The sequence below is a fragment of the Dermacentor albipictus genome, unplaced genomic scaffold (genome assembly GCF_038994185.2).
Source record: "Dermacentor albipictus isolate Rhodes 1998 colony unplaced genomic scaffold, USDA_Dalb.pri_finalv2 scaffold_21, whole genome shotgun sequence".
NCBI classification, from domain to species: domain Eukaryota; kingdom Metazoa; phylum Arthropoda; class Arachnida; order Ixodida; family Ixodidae; genus Dermacentor; species Dermacentor albipictus.
The window spans coordinates 19,437-38,172 of NW_027225575.1; the positions used below are offsets into that span (position 1 = coordinate 19,437).

Genomic DNA, 18,736 nt, shown 5'->3' on the forward strand with positions numbered 1-18,736 from the left:
GTGCACCGACGGCAGCTTCACCGCCTCTGATCGTTCGGCGCTGCCGATATCGTGGCTAAGCCTTTTCCGGTTCACTTCGAAACTAAAGCTTACGGCGCTTCGGAATGAATCACCGACTCTCACAAGCCGCAATATTTTCTTACCGTTGTTGTCGCTCTTCGCAATAATTTTAATAATCGCGACATGCACTTCGAATCGCCAGTTGAACTCTGCTGGCAGAGCACGCGTATGCGCGAGCAGACGACGCAGCATAGTTTTACGTCACTATTTTTTGTGGCCCACGTGACCAAGCCATGTTGCGTTTCCTCCTCTGTGACGTCATAGCATCCCCCGGAGCCCCGAAACCGAAACCGAAATCGCTCAGTGTAATAATGCTCTTATTAAATTATTTATCGGATATGTATGAATCCCGCTGTGTGTATCGTGCTCCCTGAAGCATGACGCAACGTTTGAATCAACAAACGCATGAACGAAAATTTTGATGTCTCCACCCCTTTAAGGAAAAAAAAAGAAGGGGGGGGGGTGTGCGAGCGTCACATTTCGCTCTATTCTATGAACTGTACTACTAAAGAGTTTGCCAACAATACGCTGGGAAACCATCCCGGCGACATCCGCAAATTCAAGTATGGTTCCGGTTCTGCGTCTCTGCCGCATTGCAACGTGCATTGAGGCGAAGACTAGGCCATGCACGCATGTGGCACAGAGCAACGTCAGAACGCAGAACAGCTTAGGCTACGTTCACACTTGGGAAACGGCAAGCGGGCGGAAAAGCCAAAGCGGCCGGAAAATCTTTTCCGCGCATGTACAAAACGTTCACATTTGTTTCGCCACTGCAGCGGAAACCACTTCCGCTTTCGCCCACATCCATCTAGCTTGCGTACGTTTGTCCGCGTGGTGGCACTGTTCATCACGCTATTTCAAGACATACGTTCATTCATTCACCCATCAGTTACTAAAAGCTAGTTTCGCGCAACTGCGTCTGTCGTCTGCAGCTTTAGTTTAGTCAGCGCAATGGACGAGGAAGAGGAAGTCACCATGATACTTCTGGCCAGTTGCCTTCTGTACATGGACAATGAAGAACGGAAAAAGCGGCCACCTCGGAAGCGGCGATGGTGGGTTCGTCCAGCTTTGCAGAAGCGAGAGATGTTGGGCCACGCTAACGCTTTGTTGCCGCACCTCAGATCACGCGACGTTGAATACTACCGCGAGTAAGTACTGTTGACAGTTCGTTGTTTCGTCTTGTTGAAAGCTCACACTGTGCTTTCTTTTTTTGCTAGCTATTTAAGGATGCCGCCGCGAACTTTTGATCGACTTTTGGAACTGGTGGGGCCTAGAATAAGAAAAGCGGATACCAAGCTCCGCAAGGCCATTCCGCCAGACCACCGCCTAGCTTTGGCTGTGAGGTAAGCACACTGTCATGTCCGTGTTTCGATTGCACGATGGTTTCGAATTTGTGCACCTGTGCGGTGTCTTCGTGCATACGAAGTAAGAGTTATGGGTTCACTAAAAGCTAGGCGTACGTGTGTTTGTTTTTCTTCCGTTAGATTTTTAGCAGCTGGCGAAACGATAAGGACCTCGTCATTTAATTTCCTGGCTGGACGGTCGACCGCCTGCAAGATAATTGCCGAGGTCTGCCAAGCCATCTGGGAGGTCATTGGCCCCATTTATGTAAAATGTCCGTCATCGGCAGCTGAGTGGCTGAAGGTAAGTAGAATATCCAAACAATTGGGCTTTGCGAATATTCGAATATTGTGTTAATAGATATTCGCTTCTAAAGAAACATTAGTATTCATTTTTACAAAGTGTCATGATCGGCGCCTTTCATTAACCTTTGTCGCAGTACAGTTTTGTCGTGCAGCGAAGCATAATGTCGTGCCGTGAAGCACATCAAGAATGGGCAGGATTATTGTAACGGATCGGCATGAGTTTGTTTACGTGCGAGGCGTGCGCCGTCAACGGTAGCACCACAAAGGCGGATACGTCTAATAATTGTAGCCGAGACGTCTAACCAAAATAAAACCTCTGTGCCGCACTATCTCGTGTTTACACTTCCTCTAGTCATTTCAAGTCTCTATTTTTAATTTGTGCACTGTTTTACTCTCGCGTTCCTTTTATTAGCTTCTTGCGTGCATAGACGCAGATGAATCATGTCTTGCTATAACTAACCTCTTTATACCTTCGACATTTCCTTAACAAGTTCTACTGGCCCAAATTTGGATCTCATTCTTCCACAGAAGTAGTAAACAGCAGTTTCACTTCGTAACTCCCAAATTATTCTTGGTAAATAAAAAAGTTTACTAATTCATTGGAGTTTGCCGCGACTTCGCACAACATACGTTAGATTCGAAAATATTCCTCCTAAATCACTATTCACTTTGAACTGAAGATCCAGTATTCACGCATGCCCAAACAGCTTCAAATGCCAAATGATAGCATGCATTTTTTGTATTGCAAAAAACTGATGAAAATGACAAAATCTGTCACCATACACTGGCCATGGCTAGTGCTTCCTACTTGATTATTTACAAAATGAAGGTTGAAGTCAAAATCGCAATGAAAATGCATGTTAATTTTTGCACAAGTTATAAATTTATTTGCTAGAAGCGTCGAGCAAATTAACACACATACCCAGGAGTTAGACAAAACAAGTTGGCAGACAACACGGGTGCTCATCTTTTCTGCCCTTCTCAGTGTACATATGTCACATTGTGCACTTCTTCAGCGAAGATGTTTCACCTGTTCCCAACAAAGATTCCTACCCTGCGCTCGGGAACGTGAGTGTAGTAGAGGAGACGCTACTGTTTTGGAGAAATCGCGAAGCTGAATTCACACTTCATACATCAGCTCAGAAGGTTCGATTTTTCCAAATGAAATAAGTACACATAGATTGAAATTTTGCATCTTGTTAAACACACAGGTATGTACTTTCCTAATTTTGCTTCTTATTTAATCAAATTCAAACTGTATTAAAGCAGATTAGACTACTGCAGTTGTATAACTAAGGCATTAGGAACAGCACTGAAAGCCTCCGTTTCTGCAGTAAGCAAAACTAGAAGACACAATTTCCTATAGAGACACAGATATTGAGTAATAACGCATTGCAACCCGGAGATTTGCATGTGCTCAGCAATGTAAGTTTGAAGAGCTTCACATACTGTTACTCAGTACCTACTTTAGGTTCTGTACATGCAGTCGGAATGTAAGAAACAATAAGTGTAGCACTATATGTTGTATGCTGGGGCTTTATGTGCCAAAACCATGTTCTCATTATGAGTTACGATGTAATGGACTCCAAGTTAACCTGGACAACCTGGGGTTCTTGAACATGTAAAAGTTCAATCACAGACTGTGAATTGCAACACTCAGTATGGGCTGTGTGTTCTGCACAGTTAGTATTGCATAGGTAAAAGCAAAACTATAAAGCGACATTTACCTCAGATTGTGTGGCTTGAGGCTTTGCACAAATGGCTGAGATTTTACTGTTTTATAATGAGGATTTCGCTCAGTGGTGTTTCATTCTGCTTTTTTCATTAGGTTGCAAACGAGTTTGAAGAGAAGTGGCACTTGCCTCATTGTATTGGAGCCATTGATGGCAAACACGTGGTCATTGAGTGCCCCGCCAAATCAGGAACCTTAAACAGGAACTACAAAAGTAGTTTCAGCAAGTCATTGCTTGCGATAAGTGATGCAAGTTACAGGTACGGATGATTTGCGTTGTTCAGCCATTAATTTAAGAAAGGAAGCGCAGTAGGGAAGTTAGAGCATAAATAGCCAAGCATGTGGTTAACATTGGTAATATTGTATTTGGTATATAGTAACCAAGTTAGATTAGCCATGATGTGGACTCCTAGTTACCAAGTTACTCCTAGTGTACTAAGAATTACCAGATTCTAAGTGAATGGTAAGATAATAAGGAAGTGGGCTATTAGTGGTTCTTGATCTACACGACTTCGGACTTAAATCTTTAGTGTTTATATCCATTAACCATTTCATGCATCGGTTAGATACAACACAAAAGTCAGATTACGCTACGTTAATCTCGTCGTCATTAGCTATTCCTTGAAAGAAAAGAGATGAATGTTACAAGATAAAACTGATGGGAGGTTTGACCCATATATTCATTTGAACATATTGAAATATACCGAATGACAACACTTGTACATGCATTTTCTTCTAATATAAAATGTTTTGTGTACTTCCTTAGGTTCCTGTATGTCGAAATTGGGCACTTCGGCAGTGAGTCGGATGGTGGCGTGTTTGCACGCAGCAAGTTCCAGGCGTTGATTTTGGCAAATCAAATTGGAATTCCTGAGGACTCCGAGATTGGCAGCATTGGCAAGATGCCCTATTTTTTTGTTGGAGATGAGGCTTTCCCTCTGAAGACCTTTATGATGAGACCTTATTCTCGCAAAAGTAAGATACAATAGTCTTTTTATGCCATTTGTGCTGTGTGTTCTTGTAGTGGCACATTGCTTTTCTGTAATTTTTTTACATCAAGTTTATCTTGTACATTGTTACAGCCCTTCAACCACTGTTTGCCGACACATCTGATGCAAGTCAGACATTTGAAGAGAGACATCAGAGAAGAATTTTCAACTACAGACTTAGCCGAGCTCGAAGAGTGGTGGAGAATGCTTTTGGCATTATGGCACAAAGATGGCGAATTCTTCGACGGCCATTTAAAGCAAAGGACGATAATGTGAACAGAATTGTGTGTGCTTGTGTAGCGCTACACAATTTTTTACTTCATGAATCGCCTGGGTCTCGAGCTGTTTACTGTCCACCAGGAACAGCTGACTGTGAGGATTGGCAAGGGCAAGTGACTGAAGGCAGCTGGAGAGCTGAAGAAGGCAGCAGAGATGCTTTGTCTGCATTGCAGTCTACGGGCTTTCACTCAACCAGGTATTTCTAGTTTGACAAACGATCTCTTGCATCTGTGTTGCAGAGCGTTGTCTTTTTTTATGGATTTGTGCATAAGCATATCTCATACTGAAAAATAATGTGCGAGCTGAATAGCCCATTCGCTTAAAAAGCATTTCTGGCTGCAGGTGCAATCATTTTCTAGCAACAGCTGTTTTTATCTGTTATCTACTTGTAGTTCGAACCTACTTTGCTGGAAGACTATCTTTTAGCCAAAAGTATTGTGTTCTCCAAGACATTCATATTCTGACACATTAAAATAAAGGACTCTCAATAACAATTTATAAAATTCTGGCTTTGCAGTACAGCGTCTTGCACAAAGCAATCTGGAAACATATACATTGCTGATATAGTATACAAGCCATATTAGGTACTTTGTTCTGGCCCAGCATTCTAAACCTTGTGATTATCTCTGAGTATTTAAATGGCAGATTAAGCCCAAATATCACTTTTTATTTTAATGCTTGACAGAAAACGATATACTGTATTATAAACTTAGCGTAGTACATTTTCTGCACCCACTTCTGTTGTCTAACTGTGCCACTTGCCTATTTACTTTTGTTTAGGCAAGCCTATGCTGTGAGGGACAAGCTTTGCCTGTACTTCATTTCCGATGATGGCAGGGTCCCCTGGCAAGACAGCATCATCGATACTGCCAGATAGAAAGTAAGTCTTTATTTGCAATAAATCTTTCTTGTATACATGTGACCGTATTGCAAACAGTACTCTGATTAAAAACATAGTGCAGCTTAGAAAAGGCGCTTTCAAGGAAAAGCTGGATACAAACACTAGGCTGTGCAGCTCTGTGCACAGCATGACTAGCCCTTTTTTCCACGATCGTGAGTGTACAATTTATATCAAAAGGATAAAAAACGGGTACTAAATGTACCGCACAGTTCTGAGCTTTCCAAACACTTACTTCACAACTTTAGATGAGCTTAACTATCACATCTAAAGACTTGGTACACCAATCTTAAAATTGGCAGATTGTACTGTGCAGTTCTGTACACCACGCATCGAGATCAAAGAACAACAAACCCTTATTTTTACTGTCCTGGACAAGGCCTTAAATAGCACTAATATTTTCAATAAATACGTATCACAGGTAAAAACTTTGTACTGTATAGTTCTGTGCAGTGCAGGATGAGTTGAACACGCCATGCCCTTATCGTTATTTGCACAAGAGCTTAAGTATCACATATAGTACTAGGGGAAAGAGACGGATACTAACTTTCTGCCATAGAGGACTTGTTCGAGGCACTATAGGCTCTGGGATACGACATGTTATCAGAAAAAAAAAAGGAATGTGACTAAAACTGGCCACAGGGCTGCTAGGTAATGATTGTTGAGTATGAGTGTGGAATCTCAAAACAAGACAATGCCCAGAACTTAAATACCTGACATAGTAATAGCTGGAAATATTCTGAAAATTACGATAATCAGTAATGTAAAATTTGAGCACAGCTCTATATGTATTTTCATTTCACAATATGTTGAGGCAAAGAATTTGAGATCCATGTTTGTATGTACAGTCACAGACCACTCAGCGCCTTTGCAGAGGAAGGGGCAGTATGGGAGCGCTGGCATAGGTAGCGACATGGGAGTCAACTGTGTAAGAAGTGGATGACAAACACGCAATGGCACTTAAATATCACAGATAAATATCAGAGAAAAAAAACAGTGTATGTACATTATACCACGCAGCTATGTTTTCAGGACTATTTTTCGCTCCTCCGAGCCCTCACTTCCATTACTTTTTCTTGAATGATGGCTTGCATGGAACACATACAGTCAAATTGGTCATCAGGTGGCAGTGACCGTAAAAATCCAGCAGCTGCCATGCAGAAATGGTAGACAGTGTCCTGGGTCTCCTCTTTTTGTCGGCGCTCTTTTCCAACTGCCTTCAGGTGGTCAAGGCATGCGGCAGCAACTGCCGCATTGGAGGGAACACTGCCATCGGGGCTGCAAAGGAAAGGATGTCTCCACTACTGTTGACTATCACAAAACCAATTCCTACATTACCGCTGGGGATTTTTGGATGTCTTTGCCACTTTTCTTGGTCTTGGTACCCTGTAAGGGAATAAGTTGGTGAGCTAGTTTTGGCAATGTATACATAAATGGGCAGGGGCACCTAGTCCTACATACGTTTCAGTTGTGTCAAGCACCACTTCCGGCTCAATATCACTTTCTGCATTGTCAGGCAGCCTGAAAAAAAAAACTTGCTGTTTTTTAGGGAACTTTATACCATAATGACATTTACCATTCCGTTGTCTTGCTTGCAGGTTGTGTGTCCGTATGCGGTGCACTTTCTGAACTTTCTGGCACCACCATCTCTTCGAAGTCGTCTGTATCTCCTGTTGCTGGTACATCTTCAACATCGTGACTGGCTGCTGCTGGGCCGTCAGCTACGATCATTCTGCATAAATAACAACTAAACCAATTGCAGCTGGTGCTCACTGATATCAATGTGCAATTTAACAATGTGTGGTGCTTAAACAGTGACTAATAAAATACATTCTCAGAACTTGCTCATTACCGTCCCTACCATTGAATTATTATGCACAATCTAAGAAACGGAGGTGGCAATTTATGCACAAGCCACTGAATCTTTTACATAGGCAAAGTACCGTGAGGATTTGAAACATTTTAATGTTCACAACACATGTAGCTTTAACTTATGCATTCCTAGATTACCCACTGTTTCAAATTGGTAGTTTAATGTAGTACTTCGCGATAGACATATGGATCCTAGCTATTTGGCCTGTGTTGCCCTTCTTCCAATCAGGCCCACTAATGATCAGAAAAAAGTCATACCTACAAAATACTGCCACATTAACGATGTGTCCTTCTGGTTGACGCTGAAGTTGTCACCAACTATGGGCCAGCCTAGCAGCGAGCGTTGTCATGGAGTTTGAAGAATATGTGAATTAGCATGCGCTACAGACTGTAGAGATGTTACAAATATGCATGTCAGTCATTCACTTACCCATCAAAGGAGCCAAATTCGAGGTTGCTGCACAAGCTAGAAAAGTAAAATATGCAATAAGGCACTGAAGAACAGTTAAACCAGATACCCTTGCAGTTCCTGCTCGCAGAAGCAGCAAGTAAAAAATGCAGCAGAGGTGAATATTATGAACAACGTCATGCTTGCCAAGTATACCAGAAAGGTAACAGCAAGCCACTAACAACCCTTCAAATAAATAAAATCAAATGATGCTGCATGGTAACTTATCTTACTCTCAACAACCCAGCTGACCATGCAAACACAACTTCCAAGGCAAGTTTGTGACTACACAGACAGGACTTACATTGGCTCCTGATAAACAGCTTCCATTATGCCCGTCATTGCTTCGAAGTGCTTCCACTTCACGAGGGGCACGTCATGGGCACCAGCGCCACTTTTCATCGAATCCTTTATCTGATTTTTTGTTTTTGTGAAGGTGTCCTTGAGGTTCTTAAACTTCTTCTGGCATAATGCACCTGCGCAACAGTTGCAATTTTAAATGACAGGCCACCAGCAAATGTGAACCACCTACACATGCCGTGATCAAGGCAAGACTTTTTGCCGTGCAAAGGGTAGTGGCAAAAGAGAGAACTGTTTGCGAATGCATAGCCGTATTCTTTAGGACCACATGCTGTCACCTGAGCAGCTGTTATAAAACACAATGGCTGAATTTGCATGTACAAAGTGGAATTTGGCTGGAGTGCCATTTGCTTAACAAAAAAAAAAAGAAAACGGCATATAGTGTCACCTTTGTTCGGTTGCGCTCGCGGCACAGACTGAGCGTGCATGCAACATGCACCTCATTTATTCATTCGAAATTTTTGCATATAGCAACTGCACAAGTTCAGCATGCCTACATTCGATGTTTTGGATTTACTTGCCAGGATTCTTGGCTTGCGGTGCGGCGACATAAACAGTGATATACCCATTCGACCCTATGCGTTACAGTCCACACGGTGCTAGGAGCTGTAGACACGGTTTCTGCATGCGTTGCTTCAGCTTTTGGCGCAAAATAAACCAGTAAGTATTACAATGGCAAGTAAAGGAAATGAGACGAAAGCACGGCGCGCACTTGCTCCTAACAGCGGCGCTGATCAAGCATTCTCGGCATAAGTTACTTCCGAAACTATACCCACAAAGCACCACCAGCGTAGCGAGAGAAAATGTGCGAGTACTTACTGCTTACTCCCAGCTCTTCGGCTATCTTCGCCCAAATATCATTCTTGTGGTGCGTGTCTTTGTACAGATGGTGGGTCTTGTCATAGAGCACGGGGTGGCTTTTGACGGCGTCGATGAGCATAGCAGCCGACACTTTCGGTGCCATGTTTACGACCGCAAGTTCTCGACCGGATGTTTACACGCGATTGCAGCTTCCGGTAAAGCAATCCGCTCCGTCTTTCCGCTTCGCCTGGGCGAAAAAATCGGTCCGAGACCGATTTTTTCGCCGCCTGGTTTTCCGCCCGTTTTTCCGCCTAGGCGGGCGGATTTTGTCAAGTTTTTTCCGCTTCCGCCTGCTCCGAGACCTAGTGTGAACGCAGCCTTACTCCTGTCGCTTAAAAAAAAAAGAAAAAGGATGTGCAAACGTCAAATTTCACTCCACTTGCTGGGCAGGAAAGCAGACCATGCCAAACGTATGTCATGTAGCGCATCGCTGGGAGCGCGCCCACATGACTATACTATATATAGATGGATAAACAAACAAATTATATTTAACGAGGATACAAACTTCAACATACCCCAAGGAAATAAATTAGGCACCTGCGCAAAAGCTGCTCTTCGCGAAACAGATGGAGAAAGAAAAAAACAAAGGCCCGCAAGGTATAAACAACTGCTTTTGGAGGCACACTGCGCAACAAGAAATTTAAAAAAGTCCGACATATAATATTGCGTGTAAACGTCATTTGCTCACGATGACTGAGAATAAACTTAATAAAACTGTTCCTCACCCTTATTGTTCCGGAACACAGGTGCACGTAGTCAGCCTCGAAGTTGTGCGCAGCGATCTGGTGCACCGAATACTTCTCCATGGTAGGCAGGGAAGTGCCACATACGTCGCATTTCATCAATTTCTTGACATCCACGGCCATTCTGTGAACGTTCCTGATGTGTTGCAGCATGTTCTTCCTCTGTATGAATAGTTTGCTGCAAAGTTCGCAGCGACGATCGTCATCGCCGATGGCAGCTCGATCACAGACGTGCGCCATTCCGAAGCGGAGAGGCGGCGTTTAGAAGAACGTGGTTTCTGCGCCATTGCTATGGTGTCTAGATCTAGACACCCTACCATTGCACACGCTAGCAGTAATACAGGGAAGAAACCTCCCCAATCACGTGACACACTAGGTATTCAGTGGCCCCATAGGGACAGTTGGAAGCCAACTTAGGGAACCGACATCCGGGAACGCAGGGTCACGTGGATGCTGCCTTTTATTGTTCACCGGCCTCAGCCGGCCTGCGGGCAAACGCATGTTTCCTATAGTGCCTAGAATATACTGGCTAGTGTGCCGTCCGCGGCCTCTCGGGTGGCACCAAATGCCGGCGGCTGCCACTAGGGACACTGCAGTGCAGGTGGGTGCCGCGGCACCATCCGGTCTTCGTAGCCCGTCGTGTTTCCACAGCATCGGCAAGCGCTTTTTCTTTTTATTAAGCTATAGCAGCAGCACAGTTCAAATGTGGGCAGCTGATTTATAAATCAGGGTTTGTTTCGATTACTACAGGCTTCTCTAGCGCTTGTCGCTTGCGTGAAAAGCGTGTGCTAGTTCAGCTGGGCTTCGAGCGGGGAACCTGATGTGTTTCTATGCTGGCGAAGAGAAAACGTAATTTCTAAGGTAAATGCCTTGATCTCCATGTTCCAAGGCCGTGTTGCGAGGTACAGAACATATCACACGATCCAAGGAAGGCCAGAAACGAACCAAAGCATGTCCAGCCGTGTATAGGAGATGCTAAATGATTAGCAAATTCAATTATTCATTATAGTGATTGGATTAAGGCGATAAGGCTGAATTAGAGGGATTAAGGTGTATTAATTAAGGATTAGAGTGAATTAGAGTAGGCTTTACAAGGCTTTCGCCTTCGTACGTGTATATCTTCGGGGATAGCAAAGGACACTTGTTTTTTTATTATAGCGATGATATGGCAGCGTAATTTTTTAAGGGTATGTTTCAGGTTACATTTTTCATTCTAATAAAGTAAAGGAATTCTAAGGTTACGTTACTGTTCTATTGATGTCATATTAATGCATAACCATTCAAAACCGCTGTAACCGATCATCTTTTGAAATGACTTGAATTTCTGTGTTCTTTCTTTTTATTTTATTTGCTGCTATTTCTGAGTACAATGTTATCGTTGTCTTCATAGGTTTGAATGTTTTTGATGGTTTGTAAACCATGTACTCATCTTCTCATAATTCCCATTGGGCCCCGAGGATAGGATAATAAGCAAAAAAAAATGCATGTAAAATGGACTGCACATGGTGTTCCGTGTACTACACATTTTTTTTATACCTGGTAAATACGCGCAGATTTCTTTTTATGTCTGATATACGTGAACAAAAATAGGAAACAGATATTTCATTTAAGCGTAACAAAGATTTTATTCATGCGTAACAACAGTCAATCGCAGGCATATAAGACAGCCCTAGATGAGATATATAATGCACACATACATGAATAGATCGCGCAGTGACGCAGTTTCAGGAGCTTCTGCCGTTGCCTTTGCGCTTCCCTCTCTTTGTTGATGCCTTTTACAAAAAAAAAACGAAACCTCAAGAAAACAAAGAACTTTGCAACTGCTGTCAAAAGCTGGTTTTTCATGCTCTGGGCACCCTGGTTGAGGAAAGGCCAGCTGTCTGCAGCTGACCTGAAAAATCAGCTATACTCGCTACATGTAACTTGTTTTTGCTGAAGAACACAGTAAAAGCATCTTCCCCGGCCTTCACAGCGGTTGACGTCTGGCTAAGATAGACAAGCAAGGCCTCCATTGTCAAAATGGGAAGTGCAATAATGAAGCAGCGTCTGTACTAGCTTCAGCTTTACTTACGCAAAGGAAGCCTGCACAATGTGGTGAAGAATTTTGGGCAGTAATCTATCGTGCAACATAACCTGCAGTACAGTAGATCAAAGCACTACTGCTAGTTTTTTCTTCTTTTTTTTCCCCTGGTACTCAGGAAAAGTAAGCTGAATGCTTAGCAAACTCAGGAAATATCGTGGGTATAGCTTAGGGTTTCAGGCGCGGTCACGATGGAAGAATACCTCCACCGTGGGCGTATTTTATCGCGGGGTATCTCGTGGACAACGTCACTCACGGTGATAGAGAACGCGCGCTCGACTAAGCTTACATGTTTTCGAACTGTTTTTCACAAACCGCAGCAGTTGGTGCCGGCCCGAGCTTTCGCCTCCGGCTCGATCTCAAAGGAGGCGGCGGCCATCCTCGGCAGCGAGGGGGCTGCTGGTTTTCATAGCATCACATGGTTCCCGGCCCATATGGGAATCAATGTACACTCTGAGCTTGTTAACGCCAATGAGTTGGCCCATGACTGTGCGCGAGGTCTTACACACCGCGGCGGTTCAGGTGGACTCACGGGCGGCGACTTAGGGCTGTATAGGGATTCGCTTCTCACCTTCCACGAAGTCTTGACACATTATCAACTTGCTCGGCGGGCCTTTCCGCTACCACACCCTAAACTTAATAGACCACAATCGTCGGCGTTTCGCATGCTTCAGACGGGGTCATTTCCCTCCAGGGGCAGATTCAGTCACTTCGCGCCTAACGTAGAACCCCACTGTCCAGACTGTGGGGAGGCGTACTGCTCCTTGTCCCATATGCTCTGGCAATGCCCTGCGTTACGCAGCTCATCGCTAACCGCTCTAACCGACTGGGAGGCAGCCCTTAAGAGCGGCGACCTCTCAGAGCAACTACGGGCTGTCCAGAGGGCCTGCGACAGGGCGGAGGACCACGATCTTCCGACCCCGACGTGGGTGCGGCCCGCGACGGCTACGGGGACTCCCTGAAAAGGGGGGTACCCTAACGCCGGTTCCTCAGGACCATTAATAAAGTTCTTTGTCTGTCTGTCTGTCTCCTTGCACTGTCTCTATAGCTTCGGCATTTTTTCACCGCCGCCGCATAGTTCTCGCAATGACAGGCACACGAACATAACAACCACGCACTCACTCTGACAACACCAAGCACAAACACGCAACGCTGTAATAACACTGAAAACGCAAACACAGAAACCGACGCAACAACTGCGAAACTGATATGCGAAGCAGACGACACGCGCAGTCTGCACGATGGATGGATGTTATGAGCGTCCCCTTTGGAACGGGGCGGTGGCTTGCGCCACCAAGCTCTTGCTACTATGCTGCCTAATATTCTACCTAGGTTAACCAATGAAAAAAAAAACACTATGAACTACCACGTCCAAATTTTCTGATACCCTATTGCGAACTCTGCTTTTGTACGTCTCCGTCCTTTGTCGTTTCCCTACTTTTCTTCCACCAATCCTCCAATCGCCTCTACTGATGTCTATTGCGGACCTGTTTGCTATACCCACGGGCTTTACCACTGCTCCCGCTGAACCCAAGGGCTTCAAGGAGGCCAGTGGTGCCTAAATCGAACGCTGGATAGACGTCTTCACATTCTAATAAAATATGCTCCGTCGTTTCCCTAGCTTTACCGCAGCAAGCACATGCTTCTTCTTCCTTCTTATATCTCGCTTTATAGGTGCGTGTTCTAAGGCATCCCGATCTCGCTTCGAAAAGTAATGAGCTTCCCTTTGAGTTATCATAAATGGTTTCTTTCCTAATTTCGTTTTTTCCTCTTAAGTAGTTACTCATGGCAGGTTTCTTTTCCATTGCCGCCACCCATGAGATTAATTCAGCCTCTCTGACTTTCCGCTTGACCTTCTTTGTTGCTGTGTTGCCCACCCCACAGGCCGCATACTTGCTGGTAAGCTTCCTAGTTCTTTTCCTCCACTGTGGATCAATGTTTTGCCTGTACAGATACCTGAACACTCTCCCAGCCCATTTACTTTCCTCCATATTCCTCAGCCGTTCTTCATACACAATTTTACTGCGAGCTTCCCTCACTTCAAAGCTAGTCCAGACCATATCCCCTTGCACAGCTTCATTTGTAGTCTTCCCGTGAGCGCCCAATGCGAGGCGACCCACTGACCTTTGGTTCCCGTCGAGTCCTGATTGTACCCCTGATTTAAAGCAAACAACCGCATTTCCAAAAGTAAGTCCTGGAACCATTACCCCTTTCCACATACCTCGGAGGACCTCGTACTTATTGTATCCCCATAGCGCTCTGTGCTTCATTATGGCTGCATTTCTCTTTCCTTTGACTGATATGGTTTTTTCCTGTGTTTTCATATATCCGTTGCCTTCGTTTATCCATATACCAAGGTATTTATATTCTGTTACCCGAGGTATTTCTTGGCCCTGTATCTCCACTGTCTGTTCACTGTTTTCATTGAATACACCTGATTTTCTAACACTAAATTTCAAACCTAAATTGTTGCCTTCCTGTCCACAGATATTAGCCAGACGTTGCAAATCACTTTGCTTGTTTGCGAGCAACACAATGTCGTCCGCATAAAATAAACCTGGGAGTTGCTGCTCTATTACTGTACCTGCCTGTTTGTATGAGAGATTAAACCCGATATTGCTTCCCTCTAGCGCCCTCTCCATCCTCACCATGTACATCATAAACAGCAGCGGGGATAAAGGGCACCCCTGCCTCAGTCCCTTGTTGATATGAACTTTCTCCGCGCTCCTCATCCCTTCCCATTCAACGCAAACAGTATTTTCTAGGTAAATCTCTCTCAAAAGCTGTATAAAATCGTTACCTAAGCCTTCCCCTTCCAGAATATCCCACAAAATGTTGCGGTCTACGTTGTCGTATGCTCCTGTAATGTCCAAAAAGGCCACATACAACGGTCTGCTTTCTGCTTTTGATATTTCAATACACTGAGTAAGAACAAACAAGTTATCATCCAAACGCCTACCTATTCTAAAGCCATTCTGAAGCTCTCCCAAAATGCCATTATTTTCTGCCCATGCTTGAAGCTTTAATTTGATTGCCTGCATTGCTAGCCTGTATATTACCGATGTAATGGTCAACGGTCTATACGAGTGAATTCTGTCTTTCTCCCCCTTACCTTTATATATTAAATTCATTCTACTTTGTCGCCAACTGTCTGGTATTCGTCTATCTTTTAAAGTTTTTTCAACTGCTTTCACGAGAGCTTCCTTACTTTTTGGTCCCAGTTCATTTATCAGCCTAACGGGAACCTCGTCTAGCCCTGTGGCTGTGCGCTTAGGAATTTTCTCTTCCGCTTTCTTCCAGTTTAAATTTGTAAGCACTAGCTCCTTTCCCCCTTGGGTCTCTTTCATGCTCTTTTTTTCTTCAAATACAACCTCGTCCTTGCCTTGGAAAGATTCGACTGTTACTTTTTGGATGTAATTTATTGCTGCTTCTCCTTCCAGTCTGTTTTCATCTTCGTCTAGGATATGTTGTTGTATTGTTGTTGACTTCCTGCCTAATAATTTTATGTGATTCCAAAATATTCTAGGTGCGGCCTTCTTTTTCTCACGTATTTCTGACAACCAACTTTCACTTTCACCTTTTAATTTTGCTTGCACCAGTATTTGAACCTTAGACTTTTTCTCCCGGTATATTTCCCATTTACTGGTTACTCCATCCTGTGGCAACTGCGCCTTCTTTGCCTGCCTGTGCTCTCGAGATGCTTTCTGTCGTTCGGCGATCGCTTCTCGTATCTCCTTGTTCCACCAGCTTTTCGGTTTGTTTTTTCCTTTCCAATGAACATGTTGTTTCTCTTTCCGTATTTCTGTCGTTACTACACTTAGAAGCTCACCATATTCCCACCCCTTACTTGGCGACTTGCCAATTTCTTCCTCCACTCTAGTGACTATATTTGCTATTTGTTCAGCGTTCAAATTTGGACTGGCCATTTTGCTTTCGTTGCTCTCTTTCCCAACTACATATCCCTTTTTCAAAATGATGCGTTTATGGTCACTCCCTATGCTGCTAAACCCTTCCTCATCGATGACCATTTCTCTCAACTTATCATGAATTCCTTCTGTCATCAGACAGTAATCAATGGTCGATTGCCGGTTTCCCACTTCCCACGTGATCTGTCCTTCACACTTAAGCTGGAACCGCATGGCGCGTTTTTCGCGAGCGAAAAACGCGATGGGCGGCAAACGCCCGCGTTGCCGCCGACGCGCGAGCACCCGTACGAAAAAAAAGGAGCGGCGCTTTCGCGCCGCGTTTTCCGGGTTGACAGACAACATAACTCTCAACGACATTGTCTCTGTTACCGCATATATAATATGCCCTTAAACTTACAGAACACTACAATAAAAATAACCTGAGTGTAATTAGACAGCGACATTTCTTTCCGAAGTGTACTTATCAAGCTTAATTTCAAGCAGCAATATTGTGTGCGAAACTGCGACTATGTACCTTCCGCATGCTGAGAAGCCGCCGCTTGTTTACAACTTCACATATAAAAAGGAGGGTCGGCCGCTTACTACCGAGCAGAAGAGGCGACTGCTACTATTAAGGGGGATGCTGATACTGAAGCAAGAAAAAATGCGGGTCAGTAGGTACATGTGGGTGCGGGCTGCATGGTTGAGAAGAGAGCGAGCACCATACACTGGTATTATTAGCAAATTGTCTTGCCAGTATTAGCGATGAGACGCGACGCTTCTCCACTTTAGTTATTAGGGCCTCGTTGAAGGTTGCTTGGTTCATTTTAGGTGAACACGATGCGCGAACCAACACGATGCGCGAACCAAATCACGGTAGCACATATTTTTCTTGACGCGCGCGCCAGTTCTGCCGAGAAAAAAAAAAAAAGTTCCGCCAAGGAGGTTCCGTCGAGATGCGCAGAGACTAGGGCCATCTGGTGGCAAAAAAATAACCAAAATGTCATGTGACCAAATGCCACGTGACTTACCTGAACTCTGATTGGTGGACGCGCCCGCGCGACGCGTTTTTTTCTACTCCGAGCAGCAGCACGCGCCGGCGCGATTTCGTGATAGATCCTGCTGGGCACGCGTCAAAATGACGCGCGCGTCCCACCATCCGCGCGTCAATCGCGCCTGAAATCGCGCCATGCGGTTCCGCCTTTAGACCCTGTATTCACGATCACGAGGTTATGTTGCTCGCAAAGGTCTAGCATTGACTTCCCGTTATTGTCGGTATAGCCATCTAAATCCTGTATGTGGGCATTCATGTCACCTAATAGGACTATCTCAGCACCATTCCCGAAACCCCTAATATCAGCGCTTATGCATTCCACTAACTCTTTATTCTTCTCTGTGCAATTTATTCCGGTCCACAAATACGTAACTCCAAGACAAGTTTCTTTCCCACTCATTGTACCTGATAACCAAAGATGCTCTTGACATTGTGAATTTACTCTTTTCCATTTGGCTCCCTGATGGATGAGCATTCCGACTCCCCCTCCCTTTCTTTCCGACTTAGTTCTGTTGCACCCTTCCCATACATACACCCACCCGTGTGGCAGCGACCTCTGCCGGCCATCGTGGGCATTCATTGCAGGCGGCGCCACGCTCGTCCATTGAAAAGAGCTGGTGCACGGCACACTAGCCAGTATATTCTATGCACTATAGCATTCCCATGCATACCACAGCGCAGCAGCGTCAGATTTCCCTCTAGGCAATGTAGTGAGGAACTCTATGTTCCCATGCATACCACAGCGCAGCAGCGCCAGATTTCCCTCTAGGTAATGTAGTGAGAAATATGGCCGCAATGGATTCATTTGCGGCATGCTACCTCCCTCCATCCTGTTCCTCCATTGTTAAGAAGCGTGACGTAATTTCCTCTTGCCAGTTTAGCCGTTCTTGTCGATTTCCTTCTCTATGATGTGTTATTGGAAAACGTGCTAAGTTGCATATTTAAGAATGCCTGCTCTCGAGAAAGCTTCACATCGAAGTGAAGTTATGCAGCACTAGCTATCGACAGAGGTAAGCTTCTTTTATAGGGCTGCATTGATCTCGAGTAGTCCTTTCGTGCGATACTACAAAATGTTTCTTTCCAATGGCATATTTCGGCACTTTACCGTGGTAGCTAATTGTTGAAGAGAATGAAAGCAGAACATACTCCAAAGGAGCATTTCTTTCCTGTTTTGGTTTGACTGCACTCTAAGAACAGTTTACACCCTTTGGTTGCCCCTTCTGCCACACAAAAATAATCGTCATCTGCCTTGATGCGTTTCCTTTCTTTATCGCTGCAAGCCCGGAACTTTCCAGTGACGAACGGTACGCGCGTTATCAGAAGAGGCACTCCAAAGGGTGTAAACTGTGCTATGCTGATAACGCGCGTGCCGTTCGTTACTGGAAAGTTCCGGGCTCGCAGCGATAAAGAAAGGAAACGCATCAAGGCAGATGACGATTATTTTTGTGTGGCAGAAGGGGCAAGCCAAAGGGTGTAAACTGTTCTTAGAGTGTGTATCGTCGGAGCAAAGTTATTCAAACCCTCGTTGCGCTTGGCAAAGTATTGCCTTGGTCATATTGGAGAGGTCTTGGAATCTCCGTTCGTCTACAAACTGCGCTGTGTGACGTACACCCGTGAGCAAAAGTATACGCACCACGGGAGCGCGTGCCAAACTGCATCGACGCGCCGTCTACCGACGCGGTGCCTGCTGTCGAGAGGGCCGCTAGATCAGCGGTGCACATGCGCGACCCATCATATCTTCTGGCGTGACATGTAGCCTTGGCCGACGTGGCTACGGTGCTCGCAGACTAAACGTCCACTGCACGTCGT

At 44.8% G+C, this 18,736-nt stretch overlaps 2 protein-coding genes across 2 annotated transcripts; one reads left to right on the top strand and one right to left on the bottom strand.

Moving 5' to 3' along the window:
• The first annotated feature begins 1,011 nt into the window (after positions 1 to 1,011).
• LOC139052267 (uncharacterized) lies at positions 1,012 to 7,341 on the top strand. The gene is made up of 8 exons (XM_070529348.1): positions 1,012 to 1,208; positions 1,278 to 1,403; positions 1,545 to 1,704; positions 3,535 to 3,698; positions 4,205 to 4,413; positions 4,521 to 4,902; positions 5,487 to 5,586; positions 7,203 to 7,341. The coding sequence occupies exons 1-7, from the start codon at positions 1,012 to 1,014 to the stop codon at positions 5,581 to 5,583; spliced, it is 1,335 nt and encodes a 444-aa protein (XP_070385449.1). The 3' UTR covers positions 5,584 to 5,586; positions 7,203 to 7,341.
• On the bottom strand, positions 5,581 to 9,318 carry LOC139052268 (uncharacterized). The gene is made up of 7 exons (XM_070529349.1): positions 9,104 to 9,318; positions 8,229 to 8,400; positions 7,907 to 7,942; positions 7,181 to 7,336; positions 7,066 to 7,125; positions 6,943 to 6,990; positions 5,581 to 6,882 (listed from the first exon to the last, which is right to left on the bottom strand). The coding sequence occupies exons 1-7, from the start codon at positions 9,246 to 9,248 to the stop codon at positions 6,639 to 6,641; spliced, it is 861 nt and encodes a 286-aa protein (XP_070385450.1). The 5' UTR covers positions 9,249 to 9,318; the 3' UTR covers positions 5,581 to 6,638.
• Between the last annotated feature and the right edge of the window lie 9,418 nt (positions 9,319 to 18,736).

Bases quoted from the DNA above. Each gene is read 5' to 3' on its own strand.
- LOC139052267 (XM_070529348.1), top strand. From the start codon at position 1,012: ATGGACGAGGAAGAGGAAGTCACCATGATACTTCTGGCCAGTTGCCTT. The intron at 1,404-1,544 runs GTAAGCACACTG...TTCTTCCGTTAG, and splicing joins CGCCTAGCTTTGGCTGTGAG to ATTTTTAGCAGCTGGCGAAA. The intron at 4,414-4,520 runs GTAAGATACAAT...ACATTGTTACAG, and splicing joins GAGACCTTATTCTCGCAAAA to CCCTTCAACCACTGTTTGCC.
- LOC139052268 (XM_070529349.1), bottom strand. From the start codon at position 9,248: ATGGCACCGAAAGTGTCGGCTGCTATGCTCATCGACGCCGTCAAAAGC. The intron at 7,126-7,180 runs GTAAATGTCATT...TTTTTTTTTCAG, and splicing joins GCAAGCAAGACAACGGAATG to GCTGCCTGACAATGCAGAAA. The intron at 6,991-7,065 runs GTATGTAGGACT...ATTCCCTTACAG, and splicing joins GTGCTTGACACAACTGAAAC to GGTACCAAGACCAAGAAAAG.